General features: G+C 43.0%; 1 protein-coding gene across 6 annotated transcripts in view; it reads right to left on the reverse strand.

The window, feature by feature from the left end:
• The window catches only part of LRRK1 (leucine rich repeat kinase 1), a 112,052-nt gene that overhangs the window by 38,923 nt on the left and 48,167 nt on the right, over nucleotides 1–24,962 (reverse strand). For all 6 annotated transcript variants that reach the window (XR_010590690.1, XR_010590691.1, XM_065558100.1 and 3 more), the window contains exons 8-17: nucleotides 19,462–19,688; nucleotides 18,955–19,082; nucleotides 18,508–18,671; nucleotides 17,564–17,701; nucleotides 13,407–13,519; nucleotides 12,084–12,160; nucleotides 5,793–5,922; nucleotides 4,920–5,032; nucleotides 3,450–3,664; nucleotides 221–385 (exon numbers count right to left, since the gene is read on the reverse strand). Coding sequence is in view for 4 of the 6 variants with exons in the window: in XM_065558100.1 (XP_065414172.1) it covers nucleotides 221–385; nucleotides 3,450–3,664; nucleotides 4,920–5,032; nucleotides 5,793–5,922; nucleotides 12,084–12,160; nucleotides 13,407–13,519; nucleotides 17,564–17,701; nucleotides 18,508–18,671; nucleotides 18,955–19,082; nucleotides 19,462–19,688 (1,470 nt within the window). In the remaining 2 variants the exon portion in view is untranslated. The remainder of the gene's footprint in view (nucleotides 1–220; nucleotides 386–3,449; nucleotides 3,665–4,919; nucleotides 5,033–5,792; nucleotides 5,923–12,083; nucleotides 12,161–13,406; nucleotides 13,520–17,563; nucleotides 17,702–18,507; nucleotides 18,672–18,954; nucleotides 19,083–19,461; nucleotides 19,689–24,962) is intronic.

Here is a 24,962-nt window from a genome sequence, read left to right on the forward strand (position 1 = left end):
AATCAGCTTTTGTTTCACTCTCTGATGTGCATAGGTGATGAATTTAAACCATTAAGTGTAGTGACCTATCTATGGTACAATGGCAATTTATATCCCAAGAACAACATAACATTCACAGATAGCTGAGCTTATAAGAAAGGTTCTAAATGAGTGTAAAACATCCCCACTGACGGACAGAAATGCTACTAAAAGAATCCCACAACCCAAAGTGACTTCTTACCTCAATGTTCAGCAACCAGAACTGAAGGTTTGCAACAGCTTCTTCCCCTAGTGCCAAGTTCCATACAACTACATACAATGCTTTGTCCGTGAAGAAACACTGATTGACTGTCGACATGCTTGCTGGGCCCCCGATATCCCAGACATTGAATTGCACTGAATCAATCTACTTAGACAAAGAGAAGTGGTCAAATAAAACAGCTACAGTACGTCACGGGGCGATAACAGCTGACGTCTAAACCGAGGCCTGGGTGTCTGCATAATGTATGACATTAGAATGGTATCGATGTTGCAATTGTGCCTCAAGGAAATCAAAATCCACAAGCAATTTTTAAATGTGGCTGCCACTTCCACGCAGGAAATCAGAACTAATCACTTGCTGCTAAGACTATAGTGGCACCGTTGATACTGGTAAGTCTCCAGCTAATGCTCCAGCATGAACAAAAGACTGATTCTGAGCCATGTAATTCACTGGCTCAGGAATAGGAACTGTTTCCATACTTGATTGTGGCATATTTGATAGACTTGCTAAAGCTAGTTAGCCCAAAGTGCATCAGAGAGAGCTGGGGTAGAGGGAAGCCCCCTGCAGAAACCATTTTCATTCCCCAGACGGTATGTCTACACCTTGAGCTGGAGGGGAAAACCCTGGTCGAGCTACTGAGCCAAAAACAGAGCAGCTGCAGCAGCACAAGCAGTAGCAGGGCCTAGCTGCCTTGAGTACAATCCTGTCCAAGATGCTAGGCACATACGTGGGCGACAAGCCCCTCCTACCACTGCTGCTACATTTCTATTTTTAGCACGCTAGCTTGATCAGAGCTAGCACAGGTATGTCTCCTTGAGCTGGTGTGAATACACCTCCAGCTCAAAATGTAGACGTACCCTTAGTCCCGATTCCCATCAAGGCTGAGTTTACCTTGAAGAAGGGCGGGATCTGTCTAGATACTTTGGCGTTCAAAGCTTCTCATGCCACTGATTAACACCTGCTGGATGTCATTAGAAACCCTGATGCCAGCTGCAGTGTAATGCCAGAGGTGGGCCAAAAGAGCACTCTCAAATCCAGACTCCTGTGAATTTGATAGGAAGTTTTAAAGTACTGGATATGACTCTGCCCCCTACAGCTTGGGTTCTATCTCAGTATCTTTTGTGTATTTGTTCGTACACGCCAGGGGCGATGGATTCTTCCTAAAAGTGGGGGGCCCTGAGGCCCCGCCCCCTCTGTGGCCCACATCTGCCGCTCCTCTTCCCCATGAAGCCCCGTCCAAGGCAGAAGCCAGAGCCGGGCCAGGGAGTGTGGGCCCCTCCACCGCGCCAGGGTGTGGGAGCCCGAGAACAGCCCTGTGTTCCCGCCCCCTGTGATGCATCTGAAGGAGAAGGCTCATTTCTACTGTCCTGGGTGGAATTCAGTGTTAGTAAGGGCAGAGTCTTATGGCTAGACAGGGCCTGATACTGACCTCATATTGGTGTAAATCAAGAATGATTCCACTCAAAATAACAGTGACACCATTGTAAGTGAGGTAAGAACCAGACCCATTGTTTACAGGATTCTAGTCCTTTGCAGATCAGTCAATAACTTTGTCAGAATATTAAATTCCACTTTAAAGGCCTAAGACCTCAAACTGGATTTTCCTGATCAGTGAAGTGTTGTCTGCAGGCTGCATTCTGCAGAAATGCAGGAGACAGCTTGGTTAATTGAATGGTGCTCCACGGATGCTAATTCTTGAAAGATTTGTATCTCCAGGGCTCTCTGTTCAACATACAAACATCACCATGTTCTTTCACTGGGCTGTGACTCACTGCACCCAACTTAGAAAGAATGGAAAAGAAACACCCTAGCCTTAAGGAAAAGTTCCATGGGACCAAATAGAAAATGTTTACATTTCTATAGCTGATTTGAGCCCTACAGAATTCATCCCTGCTTTTCAATTCTATAAGTTAGTTCAACTAGCCCATAAAAGATCATTCTCCATTAAATTCCATAGGATTGTACAGTAAATTCTGTTATGTTTCTATAGGATCCTACTGGTCTCATCCCAATTAAACTCTATAGGGTTTTATCATAAGGACTGGCAGAAATGTCTTTCCCTTTTCCACCAATCTAAAAAATGTTTTGCAGCATCTGTTTTCTATTGGAAATTTTCTTTTTAAACTGTTCCCCCTTTTCACCACAGGAGCTTGCCTCACAGAGCCTGATTTAATCTTTCATATGGTAAGCATCTATTTAAAAAATGGCATATGGTTTGCCAAAAATGGGGCGGGATCAGTGTCTTGAAACAAACAGTTTAGGGGAAAAAAGCTCTTGGCCAGCTGAAGATTTGAACACAGTTGTTCTGCTGCAGTCCTGAAAGTGGTGCTACAGCCACTGGTTATAAGCAATATTTGGTTTCACCATGCTCTCTCTGTCAAGAGTGTACATTCTTGTCAATGCATTACCTAGGAAAGCAGTATCTTATGTCTATGACCACTCATTTCTCTTCCAAATCCTTCTTTTCCACTTGGAAGCTGGCAAATAGGCCATTGATTTCAATCAGTTCCTTGAGTCAGATTTTCAAAGGTAACTAGCTACCTAAGATGCAGACAGGCACCTAATGGGATTTTCAAAAGTGCCTACATGGATTAAGTTCCTAATGCCCATTGAAATCAAAGGCAGTTAGATGACTCTCCTTAGATTCACTTGATTTCAAGGGGAGTTAGGAGCCCACATACCTTTGTGGATCTGGACTTAGCGCCCAGAAAAAAAATGATGAAGGGTTGTCAGAACTGGGCATGTTTAATAGAAAGGGAAGATGTGAGAAATGACTAGTGATAAACACAGGCAGTGCTTAATTTGTGCCAGGGCTTGCCAGAGCTGAGCCCCGGCACCTCCGGGCTTCCTGCATCAGTTATGAATGTAAAAAAATTGCTTGTGCCCTGCCATGTCTTTCATTACAAATTAAGCACTGAATAAAGGATGTTTTAAAGAGGGCAGAGACCACTAAGCAAAGAGCGAACTAGAAGAAAGAGCTTTAGGCTGTACTAAGAAAAACATTTTAACTACAGTGTAGGAATGTAGACAACTGGACAATGAAGCAAGCTGCCAAAGGAAATGGTGAGTCACAAGAGTAAATTAACACCATCTACAAGGTCTGATTTAGGGATAATGAAGTCAGTCTAGCACTGTTTTAAGGGCCAGTGGAGATCCTTCCTGCTCCAAACCATTCTACACTAGCGAAGTATCTCTGACCATTATTCACCTTGGCTTTGAGTCCAGCTGGTTTCTGAAGCTCCCATTTTGTTGTCCGTATGGTGGCGTCACTGTGCATCATCTGTGGCGCTTTCCCTGTCTGCAAGATCTCTATAAGTGTTGACTTTCCCTGCCGTGGAGGACCGACAATAATCATCTTCATCAGCTTGCATTTCTCTGCTTTGCGCAGCTGTGCCCGCAAGTATGCTAATATTGTTTTAGGGCCTATTGGAAAAAAGGGTGGACATATCCTGTGGTTAGCAATGTGAAAAAGTGCCGCAGGGCCATTTAAAATCTAGTGCAGCAGGCAGGCCAGTAGTATAAGTATTTTCACTGCAGTTTCTCTGTTGATCGAAAGGGCTCAGAGAATAAACAAAAGGAACGAAATTCCTAATGGACAGACCTGAGCCCACCGAAAGGTCAGCACAGCAAGAGGCTACAGTGAGCCAGTGTAAAGAGAAAAAAAAAATACTTTCGTTTTCGCTCTTCAAAAGCTCAAAGGAAACATAAAACACTAATACAGCATTGGCATATACTCAGTACATTCTTATACTTTCATGTTTCTACTTAAAACTAGGTTTAGACCACAGCACTTTATTTAAGAAAAAATAGTTTTTTTAAAATAAAAGACTGTGCTGTTTTAATTGGTCCAAAACATGACAGCTTACACAATAATGTTACTCTGCAGTGTTTTGGGCCATTACTGCAAAATACTTGAAAAGGGCTGTCAAAATATTAGAAACTATTTACAATCCTATAAAATCCACCACAAAAGTTCTCTGGCATAATATATTGCCAACAAAAGGTTGCATTTACAGGTCATTCTTCTGACATAAAAATCTTTTGTAAATGGAACCAATGGTTGGTGTTTCACATTGAGGGTTGAACAGTGGTGCAACCAGAATTTTCCCAAGATGGGGGCCTGGAACCAGAAGAGGAGGCTGCATTAGGAGATGGTTCACAGGGTTCTGGTAAACAGGGAGCCAGATGCAAGGTGTCTTGGGAGCCAAAGCCCCAGAAAGAGATGCAGCCCCCACTTCAGGCCATGCTGGTGGCTGACAGATTCAATAGCTGCTTCTTCCCCATCTCCAAGGACTGGCCCTGGGTGAGGGAGATCAACTGGGGTCTCTCAGTCACTCCCCCTGCCACTGAAGAAATCGGAACCAGCCTAGATCTCTTCCTACCTCCCCATCCCTCTCCTCAGAGAAACTGGAACCTCTCCCCATGTCCACTCCTCTTCCACTGGAGAGACCGGAAGACACTGTGTGGTAGCATCCATTGCCAAGGAAGGGCCTGGACCCCTCCCCTGTTGTGTCCTGGGGTTGACTTTGCACTGTGTGGGAAGTTCCCTATGCAATTCCTTTTAACATTCCCTATGCAGATACAGTTCTTTCCTGTTCAAGACGATTAAAAAAAAGTGATTCTGATGATCTGTTTAAAGAGATGAATTTGTTAAAATAGGTGTAGAATACAGACTTACCCTCTTTTATGATCTCTGCAGGAATGTTGCTGATATTTAGTTCCTCAATATCCAGCTGCCAAAGATTAGCCAGCTGTCCAAGCTCTGGAGGGAGCTCTCGGATACCAGGATTACTGTTGGAAAAATAAATAAATCTACCAACAACCGGGCTTTGTAAGTACGTAGCTACTGTTATGGGCTCCCATATTACACAATTCCGTCTTCACAAAGATCTGCCTCTCTCTTCCATTAACATTTTCATAAGAATACTCAGCACTTCCATAGCGCTTTCCATCTTCAAAGTGCTTTGTAAAATTTAATTAACCCTGTGAGGCAGGTACGTACCATCATCTCCAGTTTATAGATGAGAAAGCTTGGGCAGAATGGTTAAGGCTCAAGGCTACAGAAGGAGACAGGGGAGAGTCAGGATTAACGTTTAGGCTAGCAGCATCCAGTTCTCTGCTCAGCCCATTAGAACCACTGTCCTTGCTCTAGAGTTTAAAGGTTAAAATCTCCAACCTAATTATGCAAATCTATGGGCCCAATCCTATGAGGTGCTGAGTGCCTTCAACTCCCTCTGACTTTACATGTGGTTCATCCCCTCGACTCTAAGGCTACGTCTACATTTGGAGATTGGGCTTGAGCAGGGTCTGGGTCTGGGCCTGGGTGGGGTTGTACTTGGGGGTGGCTAACCCATGCTGCTGCTTGCTGTTGCCCGAGTTACCATGTCTACACTAGTATTTGTAGCCTGCTAGCTCAATGAGAGCTAGCATGAGTCTATCTAACGGAGCTGGGAATCACATCCCCGGCTTGTAGTGTAGATGTAGCCTAAGAGAGAAGTTTGATCGTCAAAGCAGCAGAGTAATAATGTGGCTTTTCATGGCATGTACTTACTTCCCTAAATAAAGCTCTGTTAGACCTTTCAGAAGGCAAATGGATTGTGGGACGGTGTCTAGCTGATTGTCATTTAGATAAAGGACTTCCAGAGAGTCATTCAGGAATGCCGGAAACTCCAAGAAGGGACCTGAAACAACACAAGAGAAAATAAATGCTGAGATGAAAGCAAACATAATATGCCACAAGGCTCTAGACCAATAACCCTTGGTCCTAACATTTCAGTGAGGTCATTAGGTAATTGAATTAGTTACCATGAAGCAACGCATGCAAAGCAAGTGACCACCAAAAGAAACAATGGTAATAAAGCATCCAGGCCCAGATTATGGCTTTTACAATCACAGCATTGTTGGATTTTGCCCTTGTGTGGAGGTGCAAATCCCCAGCAGTGAACAGAGATGTTCTACCTGTGGAGCACTTAGGCAGATAGAATGTCTCCACAGTCATTGATGGGAATGTGTCTAGAAGAACATTTAATTTTTCTTTTTTGGTGGAGCAGCATGTGTTCCCTTGTGGTTGGACAGTATCTCATCTGAGATGCATCACGGTTCGAGCAATGACATCCATGCCCAATCCAGCCCCATAGCTTGCATGCAAAGAGCACAAGCACTGGGAAGTTTGTTCCCTGCATTCTCACAAGAGCAGCCAAAATTTGGCCACAATACTGTCTGATAACTACATGTGAATAACTCAACAAGAGTTCAGGGTCAGCAGAGAATCTGGTCAATTTACGCAATTAATCCTGCACAGAGCGGGGAGCCAGCGAGCAGCAGGATCTGCCAGTGACTACAGTGGGCAGATGAGACAATGTAGGCCCCTCACCACAGGCAACAATAAAGCTAAAATTTACTCAAGGGCCCCAGATGGAGGCACAGAAGAAGCTGCATTGTTCTGGAATGATGCTGCACAAGACTGGCAACCAGTGAATGACAGAATGATATGAGCAAGATTTCAGACACGCTGTATGAAAATGACCATCATTCAATGCTACGCCCCAACAAGAGAATATAATGATGATGATAAGGATACTTTTTATAACATTCTGCAGAACCTCATCAGCAAGTCCCACATGATGACATTTTCATTGTTATGGGTGATATAAATGCTGTGGGGGGGAGAGACAATCATGACATGACACACATAACGGGCATAAGTGAAACCGGCTCACTTAACAGTGAACACTTTCTTAAATTATGTCAACTGAACCATCTTATTGTTAGAAGGATACTCCATCATACACCACCATAAAACAATGTGGTTCTCACCTGATGGCAAAACTGAGTGATTGGGCAACAAAATGGCAAATGAAATTTAATGTGGATAAATGTAAAGTAATGCACATTGGAAAAAATAACCCCAACTATACATACAATATGATGGGGGCTAATTTAGCTACAAGAAGTCAGGAAAAAGATCTTGGAGTCATCGTGGATAGTTCTCTGAAAATGTCCACGCAGTGTGCAGAGGCGGTCAAAAAAGCAAACAGGATGTTAGGAATCATTAAAAAGGGGATAGGGAATAAGACTGAGAATATATTATTGCCCTTATATAAATCGATGGTACGCCCTCATCTCGAATACTGCGTACAGATGTGGTCTCCTCATCTCAAAAAAGATATACTGGCACTAGAAAAGGTTCAGAAAAGGGCAACTAAAATTATTAAGGGTTTGGAATGGGTCCCATATGAGGAGAGATTAAAGAGGCTAGGACTCTTCAGCTTGGAAAAGAGGAGACTAAGGGGGGAATATGATAGAGGTATATAAAATCATGAGTGATGTGGAGAAAGTGGATAAGGAAAAGTTATTTACTTATTCCCATAATACAAGAACTAGGGGTCATCAAATGAAATTAATAGGCAGCAGGTTTAAAACAAATAAAAGGAAGTTCTTCTTCACGCAGCGCACAGTCAACTTGTGGAACTCCTTACCTGAGGAGGTTGTGAAGGCTAGGACTATAACAGAGCTTAAAAGAGAACTGGATAATTCATGGTGGTTAAGTCCATTAATGGCTATTAGCCAGGACGGGTAAGGAATGGTGTCCCTAGCCTCTGTCTGTCAGAGGGTGGAGATGGATGGCAGGAGAGAGATCACTTGATCATTGCCTGTTAGGTTCACTCCCTCTGGGGCACCTGGCATTGGCCACTGTCGGTAGACAGGATACTGGGCTAGATGAATCTTTGGTCTGACCCGGTACGGCCTTTCTTATGTTCTCATGCAAAAATCATATGAATAAAGTTCTGATCGTCACCTCAAGACATCCAAGTATACAGAAGGGCATTTGTAGGCAGTGATCATCAACTGTGCATTGCCACAGTGAAAATGAACTTGAGGAAAGTACCAGTAAAGTGAATCACAAGGAAAATTAACGTCTTTAAATTTGAGGATGAACACTCCTCAAACAGTCGTGGGTTCAGTTCACTCATTTTTTGACTCATTATGAATTTAATCTTTTTAGTGTTTATTGCTCCTCTTCTGTATGGATGAATGGAACTAATCTAGTTATATATATAGAGAGATTCAGTCCATCGCGGACACACAGGAGTAACTACCAAAAATAGCAGCAATGCTCCCAATTCATTTCCTAACCCTAGATAGAAAAGAGTGTGCTATGTTAGAACCAGGCTCGAGGGGTTTATGAATTGTAATTATTTATTCATGAATTATGTATGACTTTTCTGGCTTGGGTCTGGATTTGCTGTTAAAATAATTCCCATCCTAAAAATATTTTTGGATGGGTAAACTACACAAATGCAACCACATGCATATGCAAGAAGTTTATTCTGAGTTTTATCAACCTAGTGTACGGAGTATCCCTAAATCATCCTCTGTAAATAATTTCCTAGACATAAGTAAACAGTTTACTTGGTAAAATTATATTAAATATAGGGAGCTTTTTGTACGAAACTGATGCATTCTGACTCCTGTCTTCACTAAATGTCCTTTAAACTCCTGGTCACGTCCTCTGGTCTCACCAAGCTGCACTTGGGACAGGAGGAGAAGCTGGGAGACAAAGGTGATTTTACTCCATCTTTGTGGCTGTCCAATCCTGGCGCCAGCCAGGGAGCTGGTTTGGCCCCTGGCCCAAGTTTAGTCACACCCCGATACCCACGTATCAAAGGGGACATTCTAGCTAGGGATTGTCAGAGAGCAGTGGCATTTAGGCCCCACCCCCTTTCACTAGGTCCCACCCCCTTTTCTGGGGGAAGGGGTTGTTATGAAGACTGGGCTGGCTCTGCATTGCTTGGTGATTCTCATTGCACAAGGAATCCCCAGGGAGCTGGTTAAACCGGCTTTACGTCCCTTTGCACGACCAGAGCAGCACAAAGGAGCTATGGCAGAGCTGAAGATCTGGCTCTCTGAATCTGGCATCGTCTTGCTATAACATTCATGTTTCTTATTTCAGTGTAACGCACACCAATCCTTTTTGCTGAGGCCCTTCCCCATTTGCAGCAGATTGCTGTATTGACATCACCTAGCCCAGACTGACAAATGCACCTCTCTTATCCCCTTGCTCCATGACCTGACACAAGTGCCTTCATCTCTCATTTTCTCTCTCCTTCTCACCTCTTCTTTTCGCATTACTCCACAACAGTGGGCACAGAAGATGGGCATTAACTGGAATAGCAGGAGGATTTGTGGGGGGTGGGATTGGTAGTAAGGCCAGGACAAATCTTTGGCTCAAAGCATCCCTGGGGTTAGTCCTCCATTCACCCCCTGACCCAGCTGTTGTAATAGCTTTACAGAGTGGATATGATGCCCCTGATGCTGACAAACTCTTTAGAACAAAGGTTCAGGGTCATATTCCCACATGTTCTACACTTGGGATTGATGTCACAGCATTTATCTTTCTAGGTAAATCCTGCTATTTCTCTTTTCATTTGTAACTAGTTAAAGAAAATCTTATGCACAACAAAGATTTCTTTTCTTCATATGAACACACACATTACTTGCTGGACAGCAGTTCCTACCTCCACCGAGAGGAAATTTTGCAAGTTTCATGATTCCATAGAATTTAAGGCCAGAAAGAACCATTAGATCCTCCAGTCTGACCTCCTGTGTATCTATCACAGGCCATTAAATTTCACCCAGCTAAGCCTGTATTGAGCCCAATAACTTGGGTTAGAACAAAGCATTTCAGTCCTCGTGACACTTGTGTGCCTCAGGCAGAGAACACGAGAAATCATAAGAACGGCCATACTGGGTCAGACCAAAAGGTCCCTCTAGCCCAGTATCCTGTCTTCTGACAGTGGCCAATGCCAGGTGTCCCAGAGGGAATGAACAAAACAGGTAATCATCAAGTGATCCATCCCCTATGGCCCATTCCCAGCTTCTGGCAAACAGAGGCTAGGGACACCATCCCTGCCCATCCTGCCTAATAGCCATTGATGTACCTACTCTCCATTAACTTACCCAGTTCTTTTTTGAACCCTGTTATAGTCTTGGCCTTCACAACATCCTCTGGCAAAGAGTTCCACAGGTTGACTGTGCGTTGTGTGAAGAAATACTTCCTTTTGTTTGTTTTAAACCTGCTGCCTATTAATTTCATTTGGTGACTCCTAATACTTGTATTATGAGAAGGAGTAAATAGCACTTCCTTATTTACTTTCTCCACACCAGTCATGATTTTATAGACCTCAATCATATCCCCCCTTAGTCATCTCTTTCCCAAGCTGAAAAGTCTCAGCCTTATTAATCTCTTCTTATACAGAAGCCATTCCATACCCCTAATCATTTTTGTTGCCCTTTTCTGAACCCTTTACAATTCCAATATATATTTTTTGAGATGGGGCGACCACATCTGCACACAGTATTCAATATGTGGGCATAGCATGGATTTATACAGAGGCAATATGATATTTTCTGTTTTATTATCTATCCCTTTCTTAATGATTCCCAACATTCTGTTCGCTTTTTTGACTGCCGCTGCACATTGAGTGGATGTTTTCAGAGAACTATCCATAATGACTCCAAGATCTCTTTCTTGAGTAGTAACAGCTAATTTATATGTATAATTGGGATTACGTTTTCCAATGCCTGAGACCCCTGCAATGGCTGGGTATTGATTAGGTGAGGTGTGCCTGGATGATCTCAGTAGGTGATCCATGCTCTATGCTGCAGAGAAAAGCAAAAAACCCTCAAAATCCCTGCAAATCGGACCTGGGGGGAAATTCCCTCCTGTCCCCAAATCTAGAGATCAGTTTGACCCTGAGCATGTGAGCAAGACCCAGAAGCCAGGCATCTAGGAAGAGGATTCTCTCTGTGACCTCAGAGCCATGTGTCAGGTGTCCTGTCTCCAGCTGTGGCCAATCCCTGATGCTTCAGAGGAAGGCAAAACTACTCCCAGAATATATCTGGCCAATGGTGCTCCAGGGGAAAAACTCCTTCCTGATCCCTGTAGCTGACCAGCTAAAGCCTTGAAGCATGAGATTTTATTATAGTCTTTGTCTTAATGCAGATTTGCAAGGGTCATGGGTGTGTGAGGGTAATGCTTCTGCTCTGTCCATGACCCATGAAGGAAGGGGAAAAATAGAGGGATTCATTCATAGTGCAGTGAGGTGAGACTATATGGCTAGTGGACTATTCTCATCAGGATGTCTAGGGCAATGTTAACTGTCACCACAAAACCTAAATTTTATTCTGTTCTGTGCAATTCCCCAGGGGCATTGTAAAATCCACGGTCAAGAAGGTACTCCCCTGGGAGAATGCAGCATATAAAAGATCTGAGTGGCCTAAAAAAAAATCAAACAAACAAAAAGAAAAGCAAATGAATCCCACAGAGATTAGGGATCAGTGTGGATATCTTCAAATGGTTTTTTGATCTTTATGGTCACAGATGGTAATCCAGAGAATCTCCCACCAGACCTTTGGCAATCATCAAAGAGGCACAGGGCAAAACCTATTTTGCAAGTTCAGCCACATAGTTGTATTGCCCTTGGGATCACCTAATTATTGGTTCGTTTCCCCATCTCAGTGCACCAAAGGGCACACTAGCTAGAGTGACGAGCTTCTCGAGCACTTCAGTAATTTGGACAAAGAGAGGGACGGATAGTTCAGTGAGAGAAGCAGGTTTCACCCATTAGCCATTTGGGCAAAGGGGATAGACCAGTTCTACAGTAATTTGTACATTAAAAGCATTTCCAATCTTATTTACATGTCACTGCACTAAAAGCTGCAGCTGTGCTTACGCTGACCACTCATCTGCCAGACTCCTAGAGGATCTCTGTACCCTTGGAATTCACTTGGCACAATCCACCATCTCCTTCCCAGGAGAGGAGGTCACCACATACCATACCTGCCTCCGCGCCTGCACGCACTCTGCTTCTTGTGGTAAAAAAGGAAATCCGCTTTGTTTTAAACCCCTCCTCACTCCTGCAGATGAAACAAAATGCACAAAGCGATGCTTGAGAAAGACAAAGCCACATTGGGGGACATTCACATGAGCTCATACTGTTATGGGCCCAACCTGTGGGAGCTCAGCACCGTGTAGGATTTGGGCCTCTGCAAGGCTTCATAATGTCAGAGCACAGCCTTTGCTAGTTCTCATTCCCCATGCATGTGGAAGAGGGGTCTGAGCCACACAGCTCAGTAGCAGTTCTGAATGCCACCAAAACTCAGAACCGTCTGGACCCAAGGTTTTTGGTTCAGACTCATCTCTGTCATTCAACATATTAGCCTACCTCTGGGGCATTATGTTGATTCCATTTGGGAAATGCACACTTGACTTTGTGTTCTCTTTACTGGTATCAAGGTTTAGGAGATTGTCAAATAGCAAATTGAACAAGCTGCATAAGAGACTCTGTAGAATAGCCTTTTCCTATTACAGCTAGCACTCCTCTGACATGATGACCCATGAATGCTATTGTGGAGATGGATTGAGACATTTCTAAAGCATTTATACATCCTTGTTTATTGACACTGACCATGCAGACTATTGGCAGGGCAAATCATAATGAATCTAGCAAATCTGCTGGGCATGCACCCAAATGACGTATATGGAAGTTTGATGCGCTTACATTCACTGCTGGAGAAGGGAACATACCTGCAAGTCTGCATATCGAACATCCTTATAATGTTTTCTAAATGGAAAAAATATCACTCCTAATTTTTGTTTTCTTTTCTAAATAGCCAAAGTCATTAGTCTGGCCATGAGCTAATGGCCTGTTACATTTTAATTTAAAAACAAACAAAAAGATTATTAACATTTTTCAAAACACATACTCCCAACAGAAATACGAAAGTTTAAGCCCAGACAAAATACCTATGGTTAAGATATGCTCCCCACAAATAAGTACTTGCATTGGTAAACCACTCAGAGTGAAGCATGTTCTACATTTTATTACCAGTAATAACTATTCACTCATGAAATAATGTCATGTGCTATATCCAAAGAAACTCTGAGTAATATTTCTTCAATGCCACAGGTGTACAAGACACTTTGGAGATGTAAAAGAAGATATGGTCCATGCTGTATGGATAACTATATACGATATAGAGGGAATTAATCCAGTGAGTCTGTAAAAGCACTTTCTACCACGTGTAAGGAATTGGTTTTGTTATTAATTTTGAATCTTTAGTTTAAATTTTAGCTCTGACACAAACTAAAAGGAACACTTACTTCCCAAGCTGATTCTTAGAAAGATCCAGTGATTTAAGTTGCTTGCAAGTCCACTTATCTTGAGAAGGCAATGAAACTAACTGATTTCCCAAAAGCTTCAGTGACACCAGTGCCTGAAAGAGGAATAGGCAGCACTTACAAGAAGCAATCCATTAAACACGCAGAAAGAGGTCTGGTAAGTACAGCTGCTTAAATAACAGGAAAACTAAGAAAGCACTTCTTATTTAACAAAGATACTAGCTTCCTAGCATATAAACATTCCCCTCCTTAACTCTCTCCAATACACACATTTACTGCATCTCCTTGTACAAAGCAATGCAGCTTTTAGCCCAACACAATTACTGGCCTATTTGCTGAAAGATTCAACTATACATTCCAAATGCCAGCTTTGGTATTAATGAAACAGTCCCATGTAGATAAGAGATATGTTTCATATGGATACTATGCCATATGTTTGTCATAGGTGTGGCATATGTGTGTAGATTAAGATATGAGTGGGCCCTCTCCTACTAATTCATATTTCAGACTATATATTCTCTTGTATAAATCCAAAATGCAAAATGTGTGCTACCTATACAGTACAATCTGCATATATTTTTATTACATGTGGTTTAGATTATTAAAAGTAGATTTACATTCCTTTTCACCATTTATACTATTGGTTTCTCTTTACTTGTACTCAGATTGTAAACTGAAGCTGGATAGATAAGTTTCATTTGCTTGTTCTCATGCATTAAGTAGCACCACGGAGATACGGTAAAATTCCAAATACCACAGAGTTTAAATACAACCTCCCTCCTACAAATTTAATTGACATTTACAAAAAATTGATTTATGCCAGATTTTGTAAACCTCCCCACTCTCCCACTTTGCTTTACAAATAAATTGGAAGCTAAAACCATTCCCTTTAATAAAACAAGAGTAGATTTTCATTGAAGAGATGTTCTCAAAATAGTAACGCAACAGGACAATACCCAAAGGCACTATCAAGTGCTTTTAAAAGCTGGACAAGACAATAGTACTTGAAATATGTCAGCATTAGATGGAAAATTGGGGATGAGGGGTTCCCCCATGAGAAATTTCAACTTTTAATTAAAAAATGTTTTGGCCTGAAACTGAAATGTTTTTGGTTTTTCAGCAAGTCAATGTTTTCCATGAAAATATTCATTTTGTCAATGACCCAATTTTCCATAGAAAAACAGTTTTTGACTGAAAATGTAATCGAGTCCTAGTTAATACATCTCCTGATGTAATCTGAGATAAGCAGAATTTTAACCTAGAAATGCCAAATTCTTTTTAGCATAACTCCACTGAAGTTAATGTAATATACCCAAAGTCAATAGAGTTATGCCAGCAGAGAATTTGGCCCTAGGTATTTTAGACAACATTTATGTTCCATATGCCATTAAGGTTTAGTGTAAATGGTGCAGACCACTTACAAGGTTGTGCTGGCATGGTGTGGCAAGTACTTAATCAAGCCACAATAACACTGTCTCATCATCATCACCACAGGTTTCCTGAATCGTGACTGTCCAATGGCAAAGTTTCAGAGGGATGGGGCGCAGTCAGGAGTGAGAAATAGACCATAGTAGGTAACTTCCTTCTCTTTTCTGCCACAACACACAATAGGGGAACTGTCATATAGTTTAAAACAAAGTGGAAAAAGCTACTGTCACTTAATTATGACAGTGGCTGCATGGGTCAACTTGTAAGGGATCTGGAAAACATGACAGGACTGCTTTGAATATGTCCCTCAGAGAAAAGTTCCTGATCTTTCTCCAAGAGTGATCGACTAGAGAAGTGAGCCATGACTTGGAAAAGTACCAGCTTCTTTGGAAAAGGGTAATGGCCTCTACAGCAAAGCTGACAAGGACTCTAGATGTCCCCTGTAGGAACATCTGTGCTGCACAAGGAATCATAGAACATGAGCCAGTTTAGCTTCCTCTTCTCATGCCACATCTGAACAATGACATATCTAAATCATATACTTTACTATGGACTAGATCCTGAGTTTATGCCCAGCACTGAGCAAAGGGTGAACTACCACATTCCAGCAGCCGCATTATGCCAGAGATGCTCCTCTAAGACACACTTCTTCCTTGCTCCAGGGGCTTGGGATAGTAATTTACTGCTGGCCAATGAGCGTGTGCCTGCATGCGGGGTGGCACCAAAGTTCTGCCCATTTTCCACCCCTCACCACCTTCATAAACCTAGAGAGGGTGCAGGTGGGTGAGTAGTACATTTGTTCCAATGCACCCACAACCAAGATGAAGGTTTACTGTTCTTATTTCCTCCGATTCCCTTATGCAGGCATGTAATCACATCACAGTCTAGCTCTGAGTAACTTGGGTGAGTTGGCACTTTTTAATGTTATCTGATTAGGACTAAAGAAACAGAGATGTGAGCTGGAGCTACCTAGGATGCCCAAGTGCCTGCCAAAGTATGCCAGCTTCTAAATCACACAGCCAGTGGAGAATTTATCCAACTCCATTTAGATAGGGTGACCATTTTGGGGACTTTTTCTTATATTGGCTCCTATTACCTTCCCCACCCCCTGTCCCGTTTTTTCACAGTTGCTATCTGGTAACCCTACACTTAGACATGCTGCCCTGGGAACTATCACATCGTGCACAAATCCAGCCTTCCATACACAAAAACTACAGTGTAGGATGAAATGTGACCCTGGAGCACCATCTAGCGTCCAGCATTTGCTGTGTCGACTGAATCCCTCCCATTTGTATTTTTACTATCTTCAGAGAAAAAAAGTGATGTTAGGGTGACCAGATGTCCCGATTTTATAGGGACCGTTCCGATTTTGGGGTCTTTTTCTTATATAGGCTCCTATTACCCTCCACTCCCTGTCCCGATTTTTCACATTTGCTCTCTGGTCATCTTACAGGTTAAAGTAAAGTAAAGTAAAAGTGATGTTAAAGCCAATAGCACATAGATTTCACCTTTCGGGAGATGTGCCAGGATAGAGGAAATGATGAGCAGAAACCATTACAAATATATGTTATGAAAAGGCAACTCAGGAAGAAAATGATCTTCTCTGTTCCTATTAGCAGGAGAAAGCCAGAGGCATCTCTCTAGCATGCTCCTCCTTTCCCCTGTGGGCATTCCACTGGGAACAGGCTAGCTGAGTGGGATTGAGGAGGGAGGTGCAGAATTATTCCCAGTGACATTGTTCTCCCACTAACTTTATGGGAATTTCAAGTGAAATCAGGGCTGATCAGGATGGCTTCTCTTGAATGTGATTTATCTTACACCTTCCTATCAGATGCTTTTCCTGCTACAACTGCTCCCTTGGTGTCCAAGTACACTGACTCAGGCAGACATGGACATATGCTGTCACCACTCAATTTTCCATGCTGGTTAGAGCTGTGAAAATCTTAGCACTTTCACAAACATTTTCCCTGATTTCAACCCACACAAGACTATGCCCCCTGTGCTTCATAATCTGAAATGGAAACTCAGATGAAACCACTGAGTTCTGCCTTGTTTCATGTAGAAACCACAAATTCTGAACAAGTTTGGAACAAAACCATGAATCTGTCCTATAAGTGAAAAGAGGCCCTACATTTGCATGAAAGGTTTGTCAAACCCAATGAACCTTTCAATGAACGCGGTCTGCCCTTCGAGTTTGTAACTCACCTTAACCCAGGTCTGTTTCATATGCTACCAGGTTTCAAAGCAAATATTTCACACAGCACTAATGTGGACCCAATAAACAATATTATATAGTGCTTTCTGGGCCAGATTTTGCACTCATAATTATCTGTGGGTGCAATTAAGTACATTGGACGTCTAACTCTGACTTGCAACTACCAAATGGAGGTTGGTTTAAAAAAAATGCAATCCTAAAGACACAGAGTTGCAGGTACCAAAACAGCTCCCAAAAGAAACCTAAAGCACGTTACAAACGATACACAGGATCATTTGGGACATGACTAAAGCGCACCACCGGGGGAAACGGGGCAGCTATTTAATATTGCATGGAAGCCCCGGACAACAGCTCAGCATAGGGAGCAAAGGGCATTATCCTACTGAACACACAAAGACCCTCTAATCCCTTGATCATAATCACATACAAACTGCACTTTGTGTTCCTGTCCTGAATAGGTTCTGCTGGAAAAGCTCTAGGAGGGTTTTACACTTACTTCAAGTTGGAAAAGTCCTTGTGGAACTTCATTTAGTGAGTTCTCAGAAAAATCCACTTCTCTGAGGTGATTTTTCCAGAAAACAGCCAGTGTGTCCGGGAGGGACTCCAATGAATTTCTAGATGCTTTACAACATTTCTGGAAGCATGAAAAAAAAATACTGAGACAATAACAAATTCTAAGACACATACATCTTTAAAGAAACATGCTGATCAACTGTCACGTTTTATACATTAATACATTTGATTCATGCAGCCTTCCTAGGTGTTTTTTTTTTAAAGTGTATCTACTGCACAACAAGGAATTGCCCACATGTTGGTCTAAGATCCCATTCCTGCAAGTCTAATTCCAAGCAACCCCCAATAAACTCCAAAAGCATACACTTAATTGATAGGCAAATCCATTTTTAAGTATATGCATTTTAATTGTTACTTTGGAGACTGTCACTTACTCTTCCCCATAAATATACATTTAACCAACAAAACACATTCTTGCACTCATTTTTTACCACTATCCATAAAACACTGACATTTATCTCCTCCTGAAATATACAAGGACATTCGGGTATTGATATCTTATAATTTATCCACTGGCTTGATTAAAGTTAATCTTAAGGAAGGCTGTGAGTTTTGTAACATGACCCAGTACATCCTTCAGCTCATATAAGCAGGGTCCAAGCTGTTTGCTTTATCCATGGCAGTGGTACCATTGACCCTATTGGGAATATCCACATGAACAGAGTGAACTGCAGTGGATCTCAAAAAACCCACCCTGAAAATCCAAAAGATAAAATCACCCTGGTATCACCACTGCACTGGAAGACCATCTTTTCAGCCTAAGAAGCTGGATAGAGTCTTAATGTATCACATCCCATTTCTTTGCGCTGTCCTGTGAGTGGAAAGCTTTTCTCAGTCCTTTGCTCCCAGCAGAGCAGTTTGACCTACCAAGGGGCAGGCCCAGGGGTCTGGAAACACCTTCAGGTTGTTTTTGGAAACATTGAGGATGGTTAGGGATTTGAAGCAGTAAAGGAACAGTGTGGGGAGCTCCACCAATCTGTTGTCAGAGACATCAAGTTCTTGCAGTTTCCTTAATCCAATCCAATTAGTTGCTAGAAAATACAAAACATCACAAACTTAGTGAAGGGCTGTCACTCGGGGTCTAATCTTGCATGGTTCTCAGTACTTCGTGGGTGTGAGCCAAATCCCAGTGACGTCAGTAGAAAGACTATTGACTTCAATGTGCTTTGGATGAAGACCCCATAGCTTTGCTAAGCACCCAACCACCATTGGCTTTGGTGGGTTAGGGGTCAAAGGAAGCTTGGGTGCCCCTGGCAAGATCAGGCCTGGGAATGGAAAGTGTAAGGGTAACACTGATCACTGGAACTAACATACCACTTTCCTCATCAAATAACTTTTCCAGATAATTTTTGGTGGCGATGAGTTTTTGAAGTTTTGTGAGATGTAGGAATCCAGAAGGGAGAATACAGAGCCTGTTGATGGACACATCCACCTCAAGTAACCTGCAAATGCGGAAAAACATCCAACAAAGCATAAATAAAAGCATGAGCATTGAGTAGTGTTGTATAAACACATCTATTTTATCATATTTTTAGCTCCCCTTGGGCAGAGGTATGACATATTCTCGCAAGCCATGACAAAAGCCACACTTTAAAACATGACCATCCTGATAACTAACTTGGAAATAACTGTATTGTAAAGTATGGAGCAGAACTGAGTCTTCGTAGTGAAAAGATGAAACCAAGAAGCTCTTCATCTACCCAAGGGACATAGGTTCATTTGTTCTCTTCAGGTTTCAGTCTGTCACACATACACAACTGATTGATCTGAAGCAGCTCTTGGCACTTGCTATCCTTTGATTTAAGAATACAGCACACACACCTTGTGCATATAATTTCATCGGATGACTGGACGCTGGGCAGTTCAGTCAGCTGGTTGTCAGATAGGTTCAATTTCCTGAGGTTTATTAGTCCCCATGGAATCACGGATGGGAGGGAGGCCAGGCAGTTGGCAGACAGATCGAGCTCAGTTATCTGACATGAGATATCAATCAGCCAGTCCAGATCCACCCAAGGCAGCTTGAGATTTGACCAACCCACAGACAGTGCCTGTATGCCAAAGAAAGAACAAAATGCAATTTTAATATGATTCACTCGCCTTATGGTAATAAGCCAGGGCCTGTTACGATACTGACAAATCATCAAGTGAGCTGTAAGTGCTTCACTTTCCATGCAACTAGCTTCTAGGAACTTAGATGACCCAGCTATGAAATAATACATTGATGTCAGAGGCCCTGGTCATGAAGCTGCTCCGTGGGCTCCATCCAACGACCCAGTGCCCAGCCTAAGCAATGGAATAGCTACAGAGCTGCTCCACTGAGGGTGAAGTGGTCTTCCATGAAACCTACACAGTCTTCTCTGTTGGAGGCAGGGTAGATCCTCAAACCCTGCCCCATCCCATACTGTGCAGGGAGCTGAGCACTGTGCCATCCAGGAGGCACTCAGATGCCTCAGTGATGGACACAGCCTGAGAACCTAGACATGGATACGTACTGCAAGTCCTTCTTAAATCCCATGTCCTTCACCTCTTTCCTTGTTTGTGTCTTGAAGCTATACGGGGTCCTTCGCCAGGAGGATCCTTGCGCCTCTGGATGTACAGGCTAGATTTCCTCCAAGTGACACTCTTACAAGGACTAGTTTAGAGTTGTGCCTGTGAAGCAGGTGCAGGATGGCATCCACATCTGAGATGTGGGGCAGCGAGTGTGAAACACTCAAGGAGTGCTGCCTAAGAGCTTGTGGAAAGGAGTCAGTGCAAGCCCATAGGGTAGATATGCTGCACTTGGGTAAAAAAAGGCCTTCAACCAGTGTGGTCAAACTACGGTAAATTACACTAGTGCCGTGGTTCCCAAACTTTAACAACCTGTGAACCCCTTTCACCAAAATGTCAAGTCTCGCGAACCCCCTCCTAAAAATGAATATTTCCAGGGATTTTCTCTTTTACCTGAGTATAAATTATAAAAGCAGTGATCTTGGAAATATAAAATTTGTTTTTATGACATGCTTATTACACACTATTATTAATTATTATTTATCATTACACTATTTTTATTACATTATGAAAATGGCAACACTCTTCCAAGATCTCACTTTTGTAGCTTGTATCACTTTGAATAAGCCTGTTATAAGACAAGGCTCCTATGTTTAATCAAGGAGTATCAGATGTGAAACAGCATGAAGGTATTTACGAAGCCAACTCAAAGAGTTCCTCTTACACAAGCATTCAGGTCTTGAGCAGTCCAGGCAAACAACACATGTTACAGCAAAGCTTAAACTTGTTCTTCATAATCATTTTAAAAACAATACTAGCTGCCTATTTAATTTTAAAAATAGCAAAAAATATCCACCTCCCTTTCCATTTCTTATAAGGAGTCTTGACTTTTAAATCTCTTCAGTGTGATAGATGTGCTTGCTTTGATCTGCTTAGTTCTTGGAAGTCCAGGGGCTCCGGGCTGCTGGTCCCGTGCTGCCCAGGGTTCCTAGGGACAGCTCTGTCCGCCATTAGGGAATTTTTTCCCCAAGAACCCCCTGTAACGGTTCGTGAACCCCCAGGGGTTCACGAACCCCAGTTTGGGAACCACTGCACTAGTGCAAGTCACACGTACATGAGAGGTCTGTACCACTGCAGCGAGATCGGTCTAGCAACACCAGTCCAAAACTGCCCAGTTTGGACCTGCCCTAAGAGGGAGTTCCCATAGGAGATTAGCAGCAGTAGAATAAGACTTATTGCTGGTGGGCTGTTTGCTAGAATACATAATATTTTCACATGTATCATTCTTCCCTATCAAACCTTGGAACATCACCAGCTCTGAGCCATTTCAAGGAGTGTTTTACAAAGGCATGTCCAGACCAGAGAAAGAATGAGAGCTGCCCTATTGGAAAGAGAATTTGTGAACAGGGGAAATTTGCTCAGGAAGTTAGAAATAAATTGGCAAAATAGCACCATTTATTGTGAGACACTATTTGGGCAGCAACTCCATTACAGATACCACAGAGGCCTGTGAGAACAGGACAAAAATAACATTGTATCCTCTGTTCAAAGAGAATCTGAAAGTTGTTAAAGGCTAAAACAAAGTGGAAGCCTGAACTAACAGGAACACTTTGGAAATGGGAAAATGTGACCACCTAATGATCATCTCTGCATTGAAAAAATATCACAGGCAAGCCCCAAGCCTCCATGCCCCCCATGGCGGGTGTGTGGCTTGCGATTAATTTTTTTATGTGGGTCAGTGGCCCGTGACAGAAAAAAGGTTCCCCACCCTGTGCTATATGATATAATGCTAAACCTTTAAAACTGGGTTTAATGGAGTGATTCACGAATGCACCACCAGGAGGCAGCAAGCAACTGATTAGCTGATTTAATTTCCTTTCAAACTCTGAATTTATAGCCCCGTGATTTATTTTTACATTTTATTTTAAATTAAAAGGAAATACAAAGGTGGTTTCCAGGTTGGTCCCAAATGCTTATTTGGTATACAGAATTCCAGATAAAGAAGAGCAAGTGGTGAAGATGCAGAAGAAAGTGGAATTATTATAAATAATTGTGCAGTCTAACAAACAATATATAGGATACACACAGTCCTTTAGACATAAAAACACTTAACAAATTCACTAATGAAACCTCAGAACCTCCCTGCGAAGTAAGAAGGCAATTATTATTATTATCCCCATTATGTATATGGGGAAAATGAGGCACAGAGGGCAAGGGACTTGCCCAAGGCCACACACATCACACTGCTGCGTGGCCATGGCATCTGATACAGGCTGCATCAGTCCGCAGTGAGAAATCAAATTACCCAGGGCATCCAATACAATGGTGAATACAGAGCACTTTGTGCAAAGTACATTTTAGAGCTTTTACAATGACACCAAGTGAATGCAGTTTTCTCACAGAGTCTCTTGTGCCTGTTTATTTAAAGGTCTGTTCATTACAAACTCCAGTGGTTACATTTTATATGTCATCTGTAAACATTTACTCCCAGTTGAAGCTTGTACCAGCCCAAGAGCAAATTTATTTACAGCATTAGACAAAAACCAGTGGGCACATTTTGAGTTGTGGAATAAAGCGGGCATAAAACACAGACAGGACTGGCACCCTCCTCCACTGCCATCGTTCCAGAATACAATCAGAAGGTCGCTGCCAATTAGTGCTGGCGCAACAGGGTTGCGGGAGTTAATAAAACTTCAGCTAAATCATCCCCAACATGGGAAAAACTCTTCCATATGAGGAGAGAAAACATGGGCAGATAAACTAGCAGAATTTCTTTCCGGTCAGATTGCCCCTTTACCAGGAAGAGGTGGGGGAAAGATTCAAACCTGTGGGATTCAAGAAGCCTGTCTAAGGCTAGGTCTACACTAGAAGGTTTACCATCATAACTACACCAGCAAAACCTGCTAGTGTAGACACAGCTTATACTAGCAAAAAGTGCTTTGGCCAGTATAGCTTATTCTGATGTTACCCACTATAACTGCGTCTACCCAAAGGCTATTTGCCAGCATGGAACATTCGCAAATCAATCAATCAATCAAAAATCACACCCCTAACCAACATTACTAGGCTGGTAAAAGTTTCTAGTGTAGATCTGGCCTCAGACAATGTTAAGAGGGGACTAGATCACAGTCTGCAAGTCAGGGCCGGCTCTAGGCACCAGCAAAACAAGCTGGTGCTTGGGGTGGCACATTTTTAGGGGCGGCATGGCTGGCGCCAGAATGCCACCCCTAAAAATGTGCCCCGGCCGCCCTAGCTCACCTCCACTGCTGCTGCTCGCGCGCCGCTGCTCGCCCTCCCTCCCAGGTTTGAGAGCCTGGGAGGGAGGGGGAGACTCCGAGTGGCCGCGGCGTGCGCGCTGCTTCTCCCCCTCCCTCCCTCCTAGGCTTGAGAGCCTGGGGGGAGGAGGCAGGGCTGGGGATTTGGGGAAGGGGCGGAGTTGAGGCGGGGCTGGGGGTGGGGTAAGAAAAAAACGGGGGGCGGCCAAAATTGTTTTTGCTTGGGGCGGCAAAAATCCTAGAGCCGGCCCTGCTGCAAGTACCTCCCTGGGGAGAAGATTTCTAATAGTAAAGGGTTCTTTAATTTAGCAGACAAAGGCACAGCGAGATCTGATGGCTGGAAGCTGAAGCTAGACAAATTCAGACTAGAAATAAGTCTGTTACAGTGAGGGGAACTTACAATTGGAACAACTTCCGTAGGGGCTTCTACATCACTTGGAGTCTTTAAATCAAGACTGAATGTTTTTCTAAATGACATGCTCTGGTTCAACCAGAATTTATGGGATTGATGCGCCTAGGACACGCAGTCAAAGATGAGGACCCCCCCCCCCCCACAGGGCTAGGCACACAATGAAAATATTTCACACATGAGCTTTATGTCGACAATCTAGCATTCATTTTACAGGGAGATGGATATGGAAATATTCTCAGGGTTTCCCCAACCACCCCACTCCAAATTGCAGTGGATGTGTGGGATCCATGATGGCTCCAGGGGAGCTGTGAACTAAAGGTTTTACAAATTTTAAGCATCCAAAGTTCATTGCTGTCAGTAGAATGATTTCCAGTGACTTCAGCGGGCTGCAGATCCCAGAGAACCGTGAAAATATTTCGAGGCAACAATCCACTAACTACGATGTCTCTTAAGCGTCATTGTGATGAGCTGCTTGCCAGTGGCTCCAAGGACTAAATATTAGCACCAAAAACCCAATAATTAGGTTTTAAAAAAAAAAATTGTAACCCCCCCCAAAAATAAATTATGAAAGACAATTTGAATTCCTGACTTAAACCCACAAAAATACGGAAATCCAGAGTTACAGCCAAAACACTGGGCTATTGTTCCATCCAAAATTCTATGCTTAGGAACTGCAGCCACTTATGCGACAGATATTATGCAGTGCTCTGACATTCTTGCAATGTTGGGAATCAAGTGCCAGGTGTTAGCCAGCGTGGTTGTTTAGTTTCCACTCTAGGGGAGGAAGGATGGGTTAGTTAGGGTTGTGAACAGGGACCCCAGAGACCTAGATTCTGTCCCTGCTCTACTGCAGACAACTTGTGTGGCCTTGGACTAGGCTCTATACCTCATTTCCCTATCTGCAAAATGGGGATAACAGCACTTTGCTACTTCACAAGGATGTTGGGAGGAGAAATACATAAGGACAGCGCAAGCAGGGGAGGGGAAGGAGTCCAATGGGGCCCAGCTGGAGCCATTCCAACCCCAGAACTTTGCAGGAGAGCCTTCCACCCTTTGGAGGCACGAGGGCCCATGTGGTAGCCCCCGCTCCTCAGTCACGTGGGTTTTTGAAAAGAAAGGGCAGAGAGAAACCAGACGGAGACTGACCC

This window comes from Chrysemys picta, chromosome 10 (assembly GCF_011386835.1).
Source record: "Chrysemys picta bellii isolate R12L10 chromosome 10, ASM1138683v2, whole genome shotgun sequence".
Lineage (NCBI taxonomy): Eukaryota > Metazoa > Chordata > Testudines > Emydidae > Chrysemys > Chrysemys picta.